Source organism: Atractosteus spatula, chromosome 9, assembly GCF_055471065.1.
Source record: "Atractosteus spatula isolate fAtrSpa1 chromosome 9, fAtrSpa1.hap1, whole genome shotgun sequence".
Taxonomy (NCBI): Eukaryota; Metazoa; Chordata; class Actinopteri; order Semionotiformes; family Lepisosteidae; genus Atractosteus; species Atractosteus spatula.
The window spans coordinates 39412236-39432618 of NC_142714.1; the positions used below are offsets into that span (position 1 = coordinate 39412236).

General features: G+C 37.5%; 1 protein-coding gene across 2 annotated transcripts in view; it reads left to right on the forward strand.

The window, feature by feature from the left end:
* The window catches only part of LOC148828557 (plastin-3), a 54363-nt gene that overhangs the window by 17629 nt on the left and 16351 nt on the right, over positions 1 to 20383 (forward strand). For both annotated transcript variants that reach the window (XM_088925654.1, XM_088925655.1), the window contains exons 2-7: positions 7603 to 7709; positions 9658 to 9821; positions 13125 to 13254; positions 17407 to 17539; positions 18268 to 18349; positions 19053 to 19218. In XM_088925654.1, the coding sequence (XP_088781780.1) occupies positions 7649 to 7709; positions 9658 to 9821; positions 13125 to 13254; positions 17407 to 17539; positions 18268 to 18349; positions 19053 to 19218 (736 nt within the window). In that variant the 5' untranslated portion in view covers positions 7603 to 7648. The remainder of the gene's footprint in view (positions 1 to 7602; positions 7710 to 9657; positions 9822 to 13124; positions 13255 to 17406; positions 17540 to 18267; positions 18350 to 19052; positions 19219 to 20383) is intronic.

The window sequence follows — 20383 nt, forward strand, 5'->3', positions numbered from 1 at the left end:
CCAGGCAGTGGAGTATATGAATTATAGGCTACATAAATACTTGTAGCAACATTATAGGTTATAGAGACTATAAATTGTTTATCCTTTCCATTTCATTTGTTGGGCCTCATGAGTAGCTTAATTGGTAAAGGTTTCTGACTGTCAGGCAGTTTGATCTCTCTAATCCAGATGATGGTGTAGAAGTTGACCATGATGTCAATTTCCAAATTGGTTGCACACTGTTAGCTGAACACAAGTATGGTTTCATGGATTTAAATTGGCCAGGATATGAGGTTGTCAGTGAGTGCAATTACCTGCACTGTTAACTCAACTGCAAAACCCTGTAGAACTGGCTATATGTAAAATATGCTTCTCACATGTTAGTATTTTGGAATAAAATTGTTCACAGTGGTCACTCTTTCCCATGCTAGTACACAGCTCATACCTGTGACCTCATCTGATTAATGATTGAATCAACTGGATTTAAAATTGGGGGCATAGCAAGAAAAGCAATTTAGATATTAAGCAAAAATGACCTATTTTAGCATTTAGTTTTCCCACATACAATGAAACCTTTTACTGGGTTGGTACAAACTGAATATCAGAATTACATGTCTCACACACACTCTTGACGGTAAAGAGTATAGTCAAACGTCAGTTGTGTTGAGTCATTAAGCTAGTCCCTGATGTGGTGGGTTCGAACACTTGAGATCCAGTTGGAATGGTGTAATTGTTGCTAGTTTATTATGTGTTTTCCTCTCAACACTGCAGGAATCTTAATTAATGGTTAGCAGTCTACATATTCAGGGCATGACTGTTCCATATGCTGTGAGATGTAACATTGACATTATACAGGCTACATCCTTTTCAATCCAAGACTTGATTTCTTATGTGAGGGCATATGAGTACCTCTGAGAATTAATGGAAGTGTTGTTGTCATAAGAGGCTCCTTGTAACCTGCTCATAGTGTTACACAGGCTGAACAGTGGCCCTCTTGTTAGCACTGCTGCCTCACAGCTCATTGGTTAGATTCCTTCCTTTAATGCCTGTCAGAGTTGTGTTCTTGTGGGTATTTTATGGATTCCTTAGTTTCCTCCTTTGTTAAAGACAGGTCGGATTTGATTGACTTCTGTGGATTGTGATCCCCAGTTTTTGATTCAGGTAAAGAAGGCGACTGCACTCTGCAGCTCATTTCTTTACTTTGGTGCCCCTGATCCCTAAGAATAGATCCCTTAACTTCTGTTTACAGAACTAACAAAACAACAAAATCTGTGTTAAACTCCATACTCCATACAGTTTTCAAGTTTCTGTAACACAAGTCAGTATAAAGATCCGACTGGAAGGTTGCTCTGTGACCGAATGATGCAACATTGTAGATCAATGAAAGGTAGATCTCAAGAGTTCAGTTTTGCTTGTGTAAAGTAATTCCCTTCAACACACTCTGAGATTTGTTGAAGGGAATGACCTTAGATTGTGATACTACACTCCTTGATAATGTTCTCTGGTAGTTTAAGGTGGGCTGTGTTTAAAACAACAAGGTCACTAAAGAATTATTATTATTTAACACAAGATCTTTGCATTAAAATAGGCATACTCAAATAATCGTAAGCATTTTATAATAAAGGTGTATTTGGATTGCTTCAGTCCTCAGTTGAACTGTTTTCTTTAAGTGATTTTGTTTCTTAAATTACCCTGCCTGTTCTTTGCTTCAGAAGTGTGTTGTTTACCTGAACATTTAGGAAAATGGAAGTTTGTTTCAATATGTCCCAAACAATTAAACAATTCCTGACTGTAGCTGTCTAAACAAGTCTTAGTACATTAATGATGTCTCTTGCATTGATCAGGAACCTGACACCTTTTCAGACATTCATCTTTTTGGAATATGTCTGTACTTATGAATGACGATAACCCTGTCAGCAGATTACATTGTAAAATCTGAGCTGAACCACTGTCAGGAGTAACTCTGTCACTGATGGTTCCCCTAACTTTGCTTTAAATTTGAGTCAACCAAGACAAGACTCATTTGAGCCTCCACAGGTTGCTAACATTGTCCCACCTCTGTTGCTAGTCACCTAGAAAGTGGGGACGATAAGGTCATGTCTCTGGTATCACTCTGAGGCTGATAATCTCTCTAGGGCAGGTGTGTTGGTTGGGATGTTCGCAATGTCCACTGTCCTTCATGTACAGGGTGCTGCAAATCTTTTCCTGGCTAAACCTTCTGGTACTGGAGTCAAGGCTTAGCAACAAGCCTTAGGATTGTTGCATCCTTCTTAATGAGTTGCAGATAAAAAAGTGGGGTCTTTTCTACAGGTTCCCAGGTTCATCATTTGGTAGATCAGCTTTGGTTTAGAGCCCTTAGAGATTTGTTGGTTTGGTTGTTACTCATAAGGTGATTTTTATGCTCTTTTAAGGAACAGAGACTGAGAACTAGCTGTTTCTCGATATTGCTTACATTGCTTCAGGATTTTGTTCTAAGCAATGCCTGATTCTTTTGAAAATCGGGTGATTACACATGTTTAAACTAATTCAGGTTCAATCAAAAACCTGGAGTATTGTTAATGCACTGAGTGCTGAAATTAAGCAGTGCAGGTTCTATATGTGGAACAGAAATCCTCTCTAGGTAGAGCTTTGCATTTTATGTAATATGCGTCATGCAGTATTTGCATGAGAGACAAATGAATTTCACTGGCACGCATTTTTCAGATGTACATTGGCTATTAAAAGTATTCACCCCCCTTGGACTTCAATATAATATATTGAATCAAAATATATTTTACTGGGAGTTTTTGCCATTGATGGACCGAAAGCACTCTATAATGTCAGTGAAAACGATTCTGCAGATCCCTCCAAATTAATTATAATTATAAAACAGATACCTAATTGCATACAGTATGTATTCACCCCCTTTGAGTTAATGTTTGGTAGAGGCATGTTTGGCATGTTTGAAATTACAGTATGAGTCAGCAGAGATAAGTTTCTACCAGCTTTGCACATTTGAACACCACAATTTTTGCCCATTCTTCTTTGCAGAATTGCTCAGTTTCTCTCGGGTTGAATGGTAGAACTCGGGTTGAATTTGGTGAACAGTACTTTTCAACACCTGCCACAGATCCATGATTGGATTGAGGTCTGTGCTTTCACTGGGCCACTTCATAAAATTGCCCTTTTCTTTTTAATCCACTCCAGTGTGGCTTCGGCTGTATGTTTTTGGGTCCTACTGCAAAAAGAATCTTCTCCCATCTTCCTTGTATCTTGTAGACTGCAGCAGACTTTCCTCATGGATTTCTCTGTACTTTGGTGCATTCATTTTTCCTTCCATCTTCACAAGTCTTCCAGGCCCTGATGCAGTGAAGCTTCCCCATAGCATGATACTGCTACCACCATGCTTCACAGTAGGGATGATGTTCTCAAGATGATGCTCACTGTTATGCTTGCGCCAAGCATGACACTTACCATTGAGGCCGAAAAGGTCAAAGATTAGTTTCTCAGACCATAGGATCTTCTTCAACTTGGTCGCAGTCTTCCACAGGCCTTCTGCCAAAGTATAGTCAAGATTTGATTTATTTTTTCACTCTCCCATGAAGCCTAAATTTGAGATGCACACAAGCGGTTGTCATAAGCACAGTTTCTTCCATTTCAGCCATGAAGGACTGTAATTCCTTTAGATTTGTCACAGACCTCTTGGTGGCCTCCCTGTCTAGTTTGCTTGGATGATCATTTTTGAAGAATGAGCATCCAAGCATATTTTCTACATTTCTTTATAATGGACTTTACTGTGCTTTGGGGGATATGTAATGCCTTGGATTTGTTATACCTTCCCTTGATTGGTGCTTTTCAATAACCCTATCCCAGATTTTCTTTGAAAGTTCCTTTGTCTTCATGATGCAGTTTTTGTTTTGAGCTGTATAAATCAACTGTGGAACCTGCCAGAAATGGGTATATTTAAGGAGGTGAATTTTCATGCAATTACTTATTTTCTGTTTTATGTTTGTTTAGAAGAATTCTGCCTTCAATTTGACATTATAGAGTGTTTCGTTTTGATCAATAGCAAACAATTCCAAATAAATACATTGTGATTCTATATTATAACACAGTAAAATGTGAATAAGTCCAAGGAAGATTAATACTTTTGATAGCCACTTTATACTAGTGTACAAAAGAGACCACCACAGCAGACCTCAAACTTTCTTATTCAGGTTATTTGGGTATACAGCTCATACAACTCTCTCAATTGAGTTAATCAAAATTGTACCAGACCTTAAAGAAACCCCATGATTGTTTTCTTGTGAAAGAATGCGCGTGTTCCTTATTTCAGGACTGTTGCCAGGGAGGCTTTGGTATTCAGCATGCAGTGTCAACTAGTTTTATTTCAACTCCCTGCTTGTATCAATGCTGAAATAATGAACTTTGTGCAGTTTGACTTTAATTTCCTTGGCTTGGTTCTTTGAGGCTGCAAGCAGAGATGTGACTTGAGGGCAGTAATAGTTCTTTCTAGAGTGTAGGCGTCAATTACGCATTTCATTTTCTGGTGTGGCAAGGAAAAGGTTTATCTCTGCAAAACTGCTTTCAGACAGTGTGCAGTGTCCACTGGTCTTTTGTGCTTTGTTTCAGATTTAGCTTATTAACTTAATTATTTGCAAAGCGGGAAGCGTTTGATTGTTTTCATTGCCTCATTCAGCTGATGGCTAATAGGACGCCATGAAAAAAGTTACACACCAGCACTGCATGCTACTTTTCCTTTATACCTGCGCCGAGATTCCTCCACTGTACAATCAAGTAAATTGCTTTAATTAAAAATGTTTTTTATGTGATTAGGTCATGCAATAAAAACACACACCCTGCGTATTCCTTATCAGATGAGCTGCTCCCTTTCATTTCTTCCCCCAAACTGCTGAGGAAACATTACAATCTATTGTGATTTTTCTGTAATTTTAAGTTTCAATACCTTCTTTCTTTCCTCTCATTCTAATCCCCTTGGACAAAACACAAATTTAATAGTTTTGTTAAGATCAGCTTGTTGATAAATGACAATTGATTTAAATTGTAAAATCTAGAAACGAGGGACTAGATCGTGCTGTATTGTCGACGAGAAGGATGTACAGATTTGTCTGAATTCTCAGATGACCTGAGCAGTTTTTTAAACTGGCCCAGTTATGCCAGTAAGGTAGTTGGAATGTGCAATTGATAGCTGCAGTGGAATTTATACTAGACACAGGAGCACTTAAAGATCAGAATTGGATAGCCTCTGCAGATTCATCTGGGGCTTGGTGAGAGTTTGTAAAGCTATCCAGTTACTCAGAAAAGTAGACCGATCATGTAACTGAAAGCTTGGGTTGAGTGAAAGCACTGCAACAGACAGTGCAACCACTGTGTTGTGACAGTGAAGACTGCTTTTTTGTTCTGTTATTACCAGGGTATTACCAGCTGCTATGATAACACAGCTACACTTTTTTAATGTACTATCACACAAAAGAGTCAAGAACATAATAAGGTTATTATGGTTATTATGGGGCTCAGGGATAAAGTCCTGGCCGATTTTTGAAAAAACAGCTTGTTCCGCTTTGTGCTGCATGTGGATAAGCAGCCTTTGGTCATCTCATTTACAACCCCTTAGCAGAAGTGTTGTTTTTTTTTACAGCTAGCATTTGAGATGACAGCTATGGAACAGCCCTGTGATATAATTTTATTTATTATTGGTAATATTAAGAAATGTTGCATTGCTGTCATCCAGAAATGAATACACTATAATAATATTTTCTAATCTGACCTCTGAACCTTGCCATGCTTCCCACAGAACACTTCCTCTTTACAATCATTCAGACCCCCGTTTCTGACACAGTTCTTGTCTGCCATCCTCTTGGATTGTATAAACCATTTATTTTACAAATTCATAATGTAGTTTATTTTGTGAAATTCAGAGGTGTTATTCTGTAATTAAACTGTTGGGATTAATTTGTCTCAATTCAGAATAATTTTCATAATCGGGTCACAGCGGATGGCTAAATTGCAGAACTGAAACCGCTGAAACCTTTATCAGTGTTACTGTACTAAAGACTATAAACTGTAATTGTAGCACAGATGCATTATAATTACAGTGCTTTTATACATGGGAAAAAAATGTTCCTAGAAAAAAATCTCATTACATATGTGATGTCAACTGTGTGTGTTTTTGCAAATTTTGGAGATGATACGTCCTTTCCATGATGCTACAGATTTGTTTAGAAACAAATGGAAATTGTACCATACCCTGCTGTGGTACGGGACGCTTGCTTTCAGAAGTAATTTATCATTGAACATCTTATTGATGCTTCCGAGAGCATAGTTGATACAATAGTCAAGGTTCTATTTATCCAGTCATTTCTGTTACCTACACAGAACACCCAGCCATGTTTTTATCACTCTGCTGCTTGATTACTATGCAGTAGGGAAATTTGTAGAAGTGAGGTGTGAGTGTCTTTTCATAGTCTATAGCTGTATATATGTCAGACATTTACATATTCAGGATGTTTAACCAGTTGGACAGTCCTCACATACAATAGTTCTTAGATTATATCTCTTCTCTTTCCCACACCTGCGCGAGTCTCAATAGGAGCATCAGTATTATTTTGCTTAACTGAGCTGACAGTAGGTTTTTGTCATTCATGCGGTACTGCGGTCTGAAATAAAGGGATATGCATTTTAAAAAGCTAGTCGCCCCTGAGCCATTGGTAACTTCAGAAGAGCTTTCCAATCCAAAGTTTTGACAAGTAGTACTTTGATGTTTCTAAGGAAGATTGACTCACTGCATTCATTGGTCTGTGCCTTGAAAATGTGTGTTCAGGAATGCAATAAAGTTTGTGCCATATTGGTCTATCTTTGCAAAGCAGTTTGCAGGGAGTGGGATGGGGGTGAGCACCAGTGATGGCCTGCATTTATACATTCACTCTTCCACTCATTCTCTCTTTTCTGTTGTTTTAATTACACATTTCTGCTTGCACATGATAGTTTTATAAGATGAAAAATAGAGATTGAGGATAAAAGAATCACTTGTGTAGCTTTTTTTAAACTGTGTGTGCAGTGTATCTGGAAGTTGTCTATGGAATTTCAGAGTGCAAATACTTCCCAGAAAATCTCCCACTTGCTTGTGTATTGTCCCTTGTGGGCACCAGGCTGCTCTGGAATCCTCTCAGTCATCGCCCCTGGGTGTTGTGGCTTCCTTCTCTCAGCCTTGAGCTTGTGCTGTCTGGGATTGCCAGCGTCAAGGCTCTCCTATTTTAAACCTACGGTGCAGCACTGCTGATAGGCTACTGTTCACAACACTAAGGAGGTTTTTATAAGGGATTCCACTTTTACTTGGAGTATGGAGTAAAGCCCTATTTTACACTTTTTGTGTATTAGTTAAAAAACAAATCTCGTAGTTCAGCAGAGGAAATAAAGGCATGGTTTTGCAGTTGTTTTGGGAGACTTACCCTGGTCATTTCTCATCTTCTTTGTTTGGTTTATGAATTCTCAGGTTCTTCAGAGTCTTTTTAGGGAGGCCAAAGTTAGACTTTAAAAATGCCAGCTCCTCAGTGATGTTTATTCAGTTCTTTCTCTTTTAGTTTTTTTAGCAGCCTGTTGCTGATTTCGTTCTCCTCCTCACAGAACCAGTAACAGTCTTGGAGCAGAACCGGAAGGATCTCAGAGGGAGATGGCGGGCAAGATCTCGAAGGACGAGCTTGAGGAGCTAAGGGAGGCCTTTGAAAAAGTCGGTGGGTGTCTCTCAGTCTTTGACTAATTGTGGATTCCTGCCTCAGTACAACCTGGAAAATCCTGCTCACCCCCTACAATCTTTGCCTTCTAGCGTAGGTTTAGCTGCATGAGCAGGTCTTCTGATTAGGGTGCATCTTAAATATTAACTAACAAATTCTGATTGTTCCTGCTTGGCTCTGTATCATAGACTTTTTGATTAAAACCCAGTTCAAATTTTCATCTGGTTATTTGGCTTCGAGTTTCTATTGGAACTGAAATGTATTTTAAATACTGCTAGTTTCCTGTGTTTCTGAGCAATAAATGCTTTCTGATTTTTTGGTAGCAACTGCAGCCATTTTAGGCCATGATGATAATTTACCTTTTCCTCCATTGCACAATGGGGCTTAAGGACTAATTAAGAAGGGTTCCAAACAAGAGGAGGCCAATCGACCCGTCTGGCCCTTTTGGTACTTAGTAGCTTATTGATCCAAGGATCTCATCCAGCCTTTCTTAAAGAAAAACAAATGATCAACTTCAGTTACATTTCTGGGTACTGTAGCTTGTCCATACAATCCTTAGATAAAAATGTGCCTCCTATTCTCAGTTTTAAACGCACTTCCGTGAAGTTTCCTCTTGTTTCCATTCCTTTGAATGGCCTTCTTTTCAGCAACTGGGAGCCTTGATAGTCTGTAAATTGTTGAGCTTTGTTTGATAGCTGTATTAAAACAGGAAGACACAGAAATTGTTGTAACTACAGTCTACTGGGAGCTGATATGTTCCCTACTGTGGTAATCAGATGCTAAATGGCTCGATTAAGAACGAGTTAATTGTTACTTCTAAGAGGACTTAATTTCTTTAGTATTTTTAGATTACCATAGTTCTTGCTTAACATTTGCCTCCTTTTCTTTTAAAGTAGAAGGTTTTAATCCCCCTCCCTGCTTCAACTGCATTTTGTCATTAATTTTTTATTAGAATTAATTAAAATTAGCTGAGTTCGTTTATACAAGCATTTGAGTAATTGCTTACTGCAATTTCCCGAATCAGACACATGGCAACGGAGACTTCAAATAGATGACTGCATTAACTGATAAAGATAGCACATTTATTTTCTCTTAAATTGGGTTCTTTTTTTACAAGGATGGCCTAATCATTTGATGTCTATCAGCCCAGGAAAATCACACAACCAATGAATGATTATAGAATGTCAGTTTCCAGAAATATGATTTGATGTTATCCACTTTATTTTATATCCATGAACTCTAAACACAAGTTCCAAGCTCCAGTCCGGTTTATACAGGCCACTCAGAATCACCTGTTTTTTTTCATTTAGGTACATTTGGGAGTTGCTTATCCATTTAATATTTTTATCAATTAAGGGAACTCAGATTTTAGATGGCTAAAAGATATTCATTAAAAAAAAATCACCTGTTCTAACTGATCACAGTTAAGTTGTTTGAGATCTTTTGAAATGACTGATTTAAGGGCTACATATAAAACCTGCTGAATAGAGTTGTAGTGGTACACTTTTGGAGGGCTAATTCATTTGATTTTAAGTAAATACTTAAATGCTTACTTGCTATTGTCCAGGAGTCTGCAGTAGTTGTCTTGGGTACCCACCTGGCCCTTCTGGTTTTTGATTAAGCTCTGCCTCAAATGAACAAATATTTTAAAAAAGGCATGATAAAATTGTCCAGATCTCCTCTCATTGAGTTTTTAAAGTTAGGTTTAATGTTCCAGACTCTGCAAAACAGCGTGCTGCAGCAATTATCATTCTCAGAAACAAGTCGAAATCACCTCCTTATGTCAATGTTAATACCAAGACATATTAACCCCAGAGGGAAAAAAATCTAAGCAGAAAAAAAACCTGGGGCATATATAGTACCCTGTACAGGTGTCATAGATGAAAATCTAAAATGCACATTTCTGTGAGCATTCTGTTTGGTTTATTTTATCATTGTTTCATTGTAGATCTCAATGGGAATGGCTACATCTGTGACTATGAGCTACACGAACTATTCAAGGAGGCTAATCTTCCTCTCCCTGGCTACAAAGTGCGGGAAATAATTCAAAGGCTTATGGAGGAGGGCGACAAAGACAAGGATAACAGGATCAGCTTTGATGAGTTTGTTTCTGTAAGTATATTGATATTGAGAAAAGTGTTTGTTAAAGGGTGAAATAAGGAAGCAAATTATTTTTTATTGTATGCTATGAAACCTGGCAAAGAGTATGTATAATGTGTCATTAGATTCAATGCAGAAAGTCAATAAATGTTACACTCCCAATTGATTATCCTAAGGCAGACCAGTACAACAGTCAGTAAATTTGGGTTATAGGTCTAAAAAGTAAGATATGTACTGCTAGAATTCTAATTGTTATGAGTCATTGGGGCATGATGTTATTACATATTTGCAGGATTGTTTTTCAGTAGTACACACTGGTGAAATACACAGTTCAGCAGTAACAGCAGTACTGTGTTTGTGAATATACAGTTTGGAACAAATGTCTTGACATTTTTTCTTCTCTTAATTTTACTCCTGCTGAAGATTATAGTGTAATAAAACTGATTTTGTTGAAATGCCCCTTTGACACTTAAGATTCCATTTTAATTCTTGATTTAATCACAAGTGCTTTCTTAAATACTTGTTTGGGTGGCTCTTTTGTGTTCATTTGTGTTCAATACAAATTTTGTGTTCATTTGTATTTCAGTGTGCTTGTAATCTTATTTGTTTGCTTTAACCCCCAAAGACAAAGCTCTGTTGCAGAAGTATATAAACTGAAAGCCCAGCTTATATCCCAATTGTACTGTAGATGTTACACTGATTTTCCAAGCATTTTAAGCCCTCTTTTTTAAGACATTTTCTCCTTTGACAATAAAGATTATCTAAGAAATTCGTTTCCACATTCACCTAAGTGTGAAAAGTATATGACGGGGATTTTACAGTTTATTTCAGCTATGCTCTTAAAGAGAGAATATGTCATTCATCTTCAAAAAGTAGTCGACCCATTGTTCCTGAATGTTCAGATGTTTCTTAGTGTTATTACAGTGCTTCAGCTGTACCATAAACACAGTTGTCATTTGTTTTTGTACTAGACCGTGAACCAGACAAGCTTGTGTGAGGTGGGGTGTTATTGTTGCTGTGGCATAGTGTAACTCACAACCCATTCCATATGGCTTAGCAAATCATTATTTCACTATGTGGTTCATTGGTGTTTCAAGAAGGTCACAATTAATTTCCTTAACTGCTGCTGAAAACACTTGCAACTTAAATTTCAGATTATTTCTTAAACCTCTTTTCAAAAACATACTATAAGCACTGTGTATCCTAGATGAATTTCTAACAAATCTGTTGTTGGAATGGATCCTACCAGACTTCAGCAGCTGGTGAAATCAGCTTTCTTGTAAACTTTGCTTTACTATTACAGAAACAGCAGGATAATTAAAAAGGATGCACACTGTAATGTTAAGGGGAGTTATTTACTGAATTACAGTGAGCATTCTCAATTTCCTTTTCTTCTGCAGGCCTTTTATCAAGAAACTGCTTTCAGTTTGCATCTTTAATTTTAGCATAAAATTGTGTATTATAAATAGGGTATAGTGTTTTAAGAGCATACATCATAACTCGGTACAGGTTAACACCCTAAATGTACTAGATACTTAAATGTAATCACAGACTCCAAGATATTGTAGAGGTGGTACATTCTGTGGCCTGAGTATATAGGCCAACATCTAACACCCAACATAACACTATCTAGGGTTGGGAATACACAGCAGGCCAGCATCAACTGACAGCCCTTCAAAACTTAGTAAGATGAAAGCTGTATGCTGAAATAATCTTTAAACCTGATGGCAACAACAAAGCCAGAACAGGAGTAAATGCCTTATAATTATTATGGACTTAAGCATTTATTGCTTATTGGAACAAACCAAACTAATTCAGCTTTCAGAATGCATCGATACTGTTGCTTTAAGTTAATTAAAATCCATGGCTGAGTGCTACATGACTGCTCCCCATTAAAGCCCAATCAACTGCACATTTCTATGGTGTTTTATTTCCATAGCAAACTTGATTTATTATCTATAAGCCTGACAAGTTGAATATAGTTCAGGTGGGTAGCTGTGTCAGCATGTGTAGGCTGCCAAGGAACAAGTAATAGGTTTATTCCATGCTGAAAAGAGAAGAAAGAAAACACAATGTTTCGGCCGTGGAGCCTTCTTCAGGTGAATATAGTACAATGTCTAGGGGGGAGGATAAGAAATACTGGAATAGTCCTGTGAGTGATACTATGCCTCGCATGGGTCTTTCAGATTCATAGTACAGGACCTTCTATAGGGAGTGGAGAAGGCAAAGACACCGGTAGAGAATGTTTGATCTTAAAGAATTAGTGCCCCAGAGGGCAAAGCTAATTCAGTTCTTTCTCTACTGAGCCTTAGTTGGCACAGGGCAGTATTATTCATCTTAAGGAAGTGATGCAAATCAACCTCATAGAGTTTTTTCTCTTTAATCCCTTGTAGTCAGGTTACAAATTTTCTATAAGGCTTTTGGCTAAGTTTGCAAACGTATCATTAGCACTGAAATGGGCAGAATTTGCTGTATAAAGTACAGCACTCCAGACAAGCTGTTTTGAAATTTTATACCAGCGAGGGGTTTAGGGTTTACAAATTCATCAATAAATTGAAATGGCTCGTTCTTTTTTACTGCTGTAAGGCCAGCAGCTAGGTCAGAGCAAGCCATAGACTCCACATACACCTGTAAAAAATATATTATAATAAAAAAAGGAACACGAACAATTAGAGGTTCCTCAGTTGTTTTTGTTTTTAATTTTGAACACACAATATTTTTTAAGGATTTCTTGGTTGGATAAGTATGCAGCACTGGAGTGAACAAACAGATTTTCAAAGCTTAAGAGTGAAGGCAAAATGGCATTTGTAATTTATTGCTCCAAAAAATCAGTACTTTTACAAACAGGATTTTAGTTAAATATGATCTTTTTATTATTTCTGTGATTCATACTTTCTTTCGCTTACGTAATTATAGATGGATCTTAGCCATTTTCATGGCAAAAATGACCAACTTTGAATACCACAGACAGAGCACGTGTCTGGGAGAGGATGTAGAAAACAGAATTGAATGCTTCACAAATAGTCAGCTTGCACTTTAGTGCTCCAGCTTATTGTCTAGAGGCCTATGTTTGTTATAATTCTGTGGCAAATTCGAATTAGTTTTAATTTGATATATGCTTGCTGTTATATGTGAACGATCAGTAGGTTATATTTATCCAAAGCTTATTCAAATTGCAGTTATATTAGCAGTGTTGTTGACTGAAATGAATATGAATGAAACAGACTATCGATATAAACGTTTTCAATATTGACTGGGCGAACAGCTGATGTTCACAAAAAATCATCTCAATTTATTATTGCCCTTGCCTTTCAGATTTTTCAAGAATTAAAAAGCAGCGACATTGCCAAGAGCTTCCGGAAAGCCATCAACAGGAAGGAGGGAATTTTGGCTATCGGTGGCACTTCAGAGCTTTCCAGTGAAGGAACACAGCATTCTTTCTCAGGTACGCTGTAAGAGGCCAATCAGAGATCCATTTTGATATATTTTTTTTTTTCCTTTTCAAACTTTTCAATTGAAATATTTTATTGCGCTTTAGCAAAATGTCATTTATAACGGAATCTAGTGTAAGTGAAAATATCAGATATCTTGTGTATTGTCAAACAGATTTCTCTATCAAAGACTAATTGATCAGACTCTTTCTCTCTAAAGGAGTACAGTCTAAGTATAAAGTTTGTTGCTTTGAGTATTTTGTAGTTTAAGTCATTTCCTTGCATGTTATTCCTGTTTGTAGCAGTTGCCTTATGTTTGGAAATCAAACCATAAGTTGAAGAAGAACTGGGAAAAACCTTTCCCATAGGACAAGTTAAGGGCGAGAGCCACACAAAGAGATTAGTTATCCTTTTTAAAGTGCTTGGTTGATGGAATAGGTGTGCATAATGTTAAATATTCATATTTGAGTCAGATCATGCAGATTTAGAGGTTGTGGTCTAAATGGATTTCTAATTGATAGAGGCTAGAAACACTATATAATCTGTGGTCATACAGTTTTATCAGGTGAGCCAATTACAGTTTGTGGGATGTCACCTGTTACTCTCCTGTCCACACTTAGATGTGATTTTGACTCAGGATGGACATTTTGAAAGATCCTAGTGAGTAGGCTTCATTGCTATGACTTTCAATGTTAAGACATTCTGTACTGGTCTATTTTTTGCTTGTTTAGAGTTGAAACTTGAGTGTGTAGATTTCTAGAACTGACGGTAATTGTGAGAAGTGTCCCCTATTATTAAGACGTTATGTTTCATGGTTGGAACCACCTGACCATTTCGTTTAAATTGCATTCTGGCAATTGTATGATAATTTTCTTTTCTAGAATTCTATGTGGTCTTCTCCCAAAAATCTGTGGGATTGAATTAAATAAAGTGGTTATGTTGCATTTATTGTAAATGATGTCTACATAGAAATCATTTTTGCTTTTTTCAATGTGTTTAGAGTCTTAACTGTGTAGATTGAATGCAATTAATTAAAAAAAAGTTTGATGGTCTGATTCAAGTACAACTGTTAACTCCACCCAAAATATCCTTTAAATAGTCATGGGACACTTCAGGAATTGTGTGCCAGAAAGGTGTAATAGTTTGACTTTTATACATATTTAAATATATGAAACCTGCAAACTTGCTCAGTGCTTTTGTTTTAAATTTTCCAATATTTATGAAGTAGTCTTTGGATAATCAGAATGTGAAGACAGGTAGAAGTATTTAAGTTTTTAAAAATAAGCTTTTAGCAGAGTTATAAGAATTTTTCAAAAATGCATATCTGTTTAATATTTTTACTATGAAGTAAAGACCAGTATTGGTGTAATAGCTTTAATATGTTTTTATGTACAAAAATAGTCAATCTGTGAATATCATCGCAGTCTTTAAGAAAATTTACAGAAGTATGGTAAAGCTTAATATTGAACAAATGTTCCTACATTGAGAAATTGAACAGTGATTTTTCCTGTTGTTGTCTCTGCATTAACATGCACCAGGTGGTACAAGCATGTTAGCATGCTGGTGTTCAAAAGCATAGGGGCTGATAGGCTGGCAAACGTCATACAGAGCTCTCTTCTCCTGAAAGGTGGTGTGTTGGAAAAGAAAGAATAAACCTGGGGAAATTAGTTGAGGTTATTGGGGCATATTAAAATCAATAGAAGGGGTCTTCTGCCTTGTGCTTTCATTAATGACCTTTTTATCAGAAGTCCCATGAAGATGTAGGAAACTACTAAAGGTGGACTGTACGCATAAGACCCAATGAAAGAGCGGGCAATAAGTTGGACCTGATGTGTACAACCGAGGTTTTAGCCACACTGAGGAGGCTGCAAATTTACAAAATGCGTCACTTATGTGGGGGAGAACTGGAGGCACATGGTGGACAAGTGCCCTTGTATAACTTCAGAGATCTCTGCAAGGGGAATTAGGGATCAGAGACAGAGAGCCAACCCCATGCATCACAGGCATGGGCCAGGATGTTCAGTCTGGACCGAGGCCTGTTGAAGAAATACAACCATGTAGAAAATAGCACATAGGTTTGGTAGTTGGGTAACTACGGGCTGTAGGTTTTGAGCAAGCATCAACCTTGTGAGATCCTGACTTAAATCCACTATGGCCTTGTATGGTTTGGCCTCCCTAAAGTTCACCCTTAATTTTACTGGTGAAGCAGTTACTGTGTAGTGGGGTAGCTTGATCATAATGGCAGCCACTCTTCAGCGGGTAATGTGGCTCCCTTGCTATACTGCATTTTAAGTGCTTTGGACTCCTTTGGGTTGAAACTATATACATGGAATGTATTATTTGTAGGACAACTACACTGGTATCAAAAGCCATAAGATTCATGTAGGTGTCTCTACTGCAGACAGTACAGTAAAATAAAGATATAAAACTGACCATATGATTTAAGTTTTTGTTGGCTGCTATTTTTGGTGGTTACCACCATAAAGTTGAATTGCGCACACACACGAACAACAGACGTTTTCTGTCTCATTTAACCAATATGCCTGACCTGAACCTGAGCTCAGTTATTTGTACCATGCTGAAAAAAAGAAGAAAGAGAACACAACGTTTCGGCCGTGGAGCCTTCTTCAGGTGTCAGGCTCCACGGCCGAAACGTTGTGTTCTCTTTCTTCTTTTTTTCAGCATGGAATAAACCTATTACTTGTTCCTTTGCAGCCTACGCATGCTGACGCAGCTACCCACCTCAGTTATTTGTGTACCACTTTAATTGCACAGTACAAAACAAACAAAAGGAAAACCTGGTTTATTGCAGTTGTTCTCTTGGACACAATCCATGGCTTAAGGGTAAGAAGAAGGAAAAAACCCTTGATCAAATTTTACCTCTTCCTCTGTCCCCGAGTGATCCTGGCAAGGATTTATTCATTGAGCTTTTTCACAAGCAAGCCTTCCGTGTCTGAAGAAGTCTACGGAGCTTTCTTCAGACACCTGAAGAAGCCTGTAAAGCAGAAATGTAGTCTCTTTTCCTTTCAGCTTGGTACAAACCTTTACCTGTTCCTTTGCAGGATACACCTTGACCTAACAGTTTTACAAGCAGCCAATCATATTTATAGCATCTCACGGTTCACTAAGAAGAGCACTGCATTAGTCATAATGATACATAATTTTTATCATTTTAAAAGCAAAGATTTCAAGTGCAGGCTGAAGTCTTTTGTAAGATGGTGGAAAACCGTGAGCAGAGAAGCCGAGGTACTCTACAAACTTAGTATTAAAAATGTCTTATTCCTAGTGGGCTGCTCAAAATGGGATGGATTTCCTCTCTAGTTCTTTCTCTAAGAACCAAGTTCCTTACAGCATGGTTATCGAGATGTTTTAACTTCAGTTTGGCACAAGCAGGAGATGTTTGAGTGGGGAACTGCGTCAGCATGCATTATGTGTTGACTGCAAAGAAATAAGTGAAGGTTATTCCACGCTGAAAAGTACACACCATTGCAGGAGGCTATTCTTAGTTTAGTCTTGTGTTCTTTTCACCCATGAATTTGCTGCAAATTCAAGAATGGTGGTTTGTCATAGTAAAGTAAAAAATGTTATTGAGAGTACTACAAGTTTTATGCATAAACAATATGTAGGGAAAAAAATAACACTCCCTTACAGTACAGTCGTTAGCATATGCATAGACAGTAGGTACTATCTGGTACTACAGTATGCACTCACAAGCCTTTATTATAAAAAGTTAAAATGTAGTAAAATTAAAAAGTAAGTTCCAGAAAAAAAAAATTCAGCAGTACTTTATACGTGAACCCATCTTCTTGTTAAATAAATTGGTAGTAATTACTACTGTAAATCTCATATATACAAAAAGATGTATAATGGTTGCTTGTATAGTGAGGGATTACTGCATATGAAATGTGCTTTCCTGACTGATCAGGAAAAGAGCTCAGAGAAAATCATTTCACCTTCTTCTGTAATTGGCAAATTTTGAGTGATTTCAAAGGGAAGTGGATTAGGCCAAATGTAAATATAAGTATATAAGTGATGTAAACACCAGAGGGTGGAACACTAAGCTAAGCTAATACCAGTTTCTAAGCTAAGGTAGTATGTTCAGTATTTTGTAGGCCGGGCTTAATTGGTATTTGCTCATATTTCATGTACTGTACTTTCTATTACAGAGGAAGAAAGGTTTGCCTTTGTAAACTGGGTAAACAAAGCACTGGAGAATGACCCTGACTGCAAGCATGTTGTTCCTATGGATCCCAATTCAAACTCTCTGTTCAAAGCTGTTGGAGATGGAATCGTGTTGTGGTGAGGAGAATGTAACCATGTTCATGCTTGAGCTAGTTACAAAAGTGATATCACCCCCCTCTGAAGTCTAGATGGTGTAAACTCTGCTGTGGCAAAGAACTGAGTCTTATGGTGTGATGGAGTTATCTGCTGTCTAGGGTTTGGCCTAACTTTAGGTTTTCTTGTATTTTCTCTTTTGTGATATAAACATCCAGTATAGTGTTAGTTATAGTATAGAGTTAAAGATATAGGGTAGAGTTATAAAGACTCAAAATCTTCCCTAAACAAAGAGAATTTGTATATTACATGGCAATGTGAATTTACCCTGTTGAGAGAATTGCTTTAGAAATGGTTTCATCCCTAGATGTTTGATGAAAGGGTTTGCTCTACTTTACTTGTAGGTGCAAAATGTCTTCTTAAAATGTTTAAACAGGTCCCTAGAAAAATAATGGATACCCTGCACTTTTTTTCCAATAATATTATGTATCTTGTTCTTGCATTTCTAAATATGCTACAGAATGTAAAGAGTCTCCATTTCTAACTTTAACAGATGAGCTCTCAAATTCCTGAGCAGCTGATTTTTTTAAAAACAACAGGAGGAATGTAGTTGCTGAAAAAACATAATTAGCTTAATTAGCTGAATCTTGATTTTAAGGACAGTGTCAGTGTCTGAAGCAATAAAGGAACATGAAGACTATTGCTAATGACTGGTTTAAAACAATTGCTCTTTTCTCCTTTCTGTGCTGAAGCAAAATGATCAATCTGTCAGTACCGGATACAATTGATGAAAGGACAATAAATAAGAAGAAGCTGACGCCTTTTACGACACAGGTAAACGTTTTCCACTTTCTGAAACTTTCTTTTTTGTAAAGGAGCTTTATAAAATAAGCAAAGCCGTGCTGATGATCAGATGCTTTGCTAGTTTAACTTGTGGCTATTTGTAGATCAAAACTCCTTACAGTAAAGAATATATAGTATGAAGAGGGACAACCACCCATTTATATAACAGCACCTTCACATATCACTAGAATAGCTTTGTGAGTGGTTCTACACTTTTCCCTCTAAAATGTAATACCTGCTTTCCAGTGTCCTAGACTGGATGGTACATGGACAGAGAAATGTATCCACATGCACAATGATGGTCCATCATCTGATGGATACATTTGCTTTAAGAATGGGATAGTTTTGTGAATCTGAACTGAAACATTTGAAAATGTAAGCATTCACACAGTGATTATCTGCACTCTTATTTGTGCCTTGATCTAAATTGTAACTGCACATTCTATTTCATTTTCGTTCTTTGGTCACAAACAGAGCTTGCTCCTTTAGCATTTTTGTTCTGGACATGCTATCATATGCAAGATATTTCTCCTTTCCTTTTTTGCCATGGCTGCTGTTTCTTGTTTGAATACCGATTTGTTGTCTTGTTGGCTAATTTCATGTAGGACAAGTTACACATGAACAAATTAGAAGTAAAAAGTTGCCAAATGCATGGCATTTGCCCTAATCTTACGCCACGCGTCTCTCCGTGTAGGAAAACCTGAATTTGGCCCTGAACTCCGCCTCTGCCATCGGTTGCCACGTTGTCAACATTGGAGCTCAGGACCTGCGAGAAGGAAAGCCTCACCTGGTGCTGGGGCTTCTGTGGCAGATCATCAAGATTGGCCTGTTTGCTGACATTGAGCTGAGCAAGAATGAAGGTGTGTCATGTGATCTGCCTTAGTGCGGGATTTCTCAGCTCTGGTCTTCCACTAACCCCGTTTGCTGGCATAATTGATCTAATTTGCCTAATTAAACACTTTTTACTCAATCCAGTTACTCCCACTCCTCTGGCTACATGGTGGCTCTACTCTGCAGGTCTTTATATAACCTAAATTTCATGTCAGCGGAAGTGACCGTTTCTTAGCTGTGAATACGTAGAAGGTGACCATTCATGATCCCCTCCCTTATTTTCCCTAGCTGTGTGGGAGAGTAAGGATGGAGGGAGGGACAGGAGAGCAGAATTGCAGGCTCACCAGGGTTTATTGTCCTTTAATGGCTAGCAGGTGTGTGTGTTAATCACAAAGGGGGGCTAGAGAGCAAAAGATAGACCATAGCAACATCTAGCAGTCCATAAGTGATGGATAAAAATTTAAAACCATAATTATACATTGAATAATTATACATCTTGCATACATATACAGTATTATAAACAATTGTTTTAATGCATCTATAAATACTGTGCATTTCATTACCTGGCACTGTACTGACAATTAAAAAATAAAATACACAGCAAGCGATAAAAAAATCACTTAGGTGCTTCTCTGAAGTGATTGCAGTATGGGTTGCAATTAGAAGTAACTAGATTTTATGATGGGGCCCCTGGGAGGTTTTGACATCAAGTCAAGTTTTTGTAAGTTGGATCTTATGTAAACTGGGGATAGGGTGTATTCAGTTGCTGGTTTCTGTTTAGTCACTAACCTTAATGCTGGATAAATCTCCATTAAATTAAAAAAACATACTAAATTAGTTTTGAAACCATCCTTGTCTGTATTTAGCCGTTTTTAAAGTAGCGTGTTCCAGGCAGAGCATCTGATCTTTTGATCATGAAATATTCCCACGCCAAATTACTTTTTTCTGTGTTTTCCTTTGCAACAACAAACCAATTAAACAGTCCTCAAATAAAGTCGCAACCTGGATTTTCTATTACTATGCTGACTAATTCCTCTGGCATGTTACAGACCTTTTTTCCAATAAAGCAAACATGCTCTCATCTGTTGAACATTCAAAAAATCATCAGGTTTCAGTAGAATGTAGCTCAGCTTGATTGCAGAACAGTGTCTCCTAAAGACACTGATACGTTGAAAAACAAGTTTGGAATAAGAC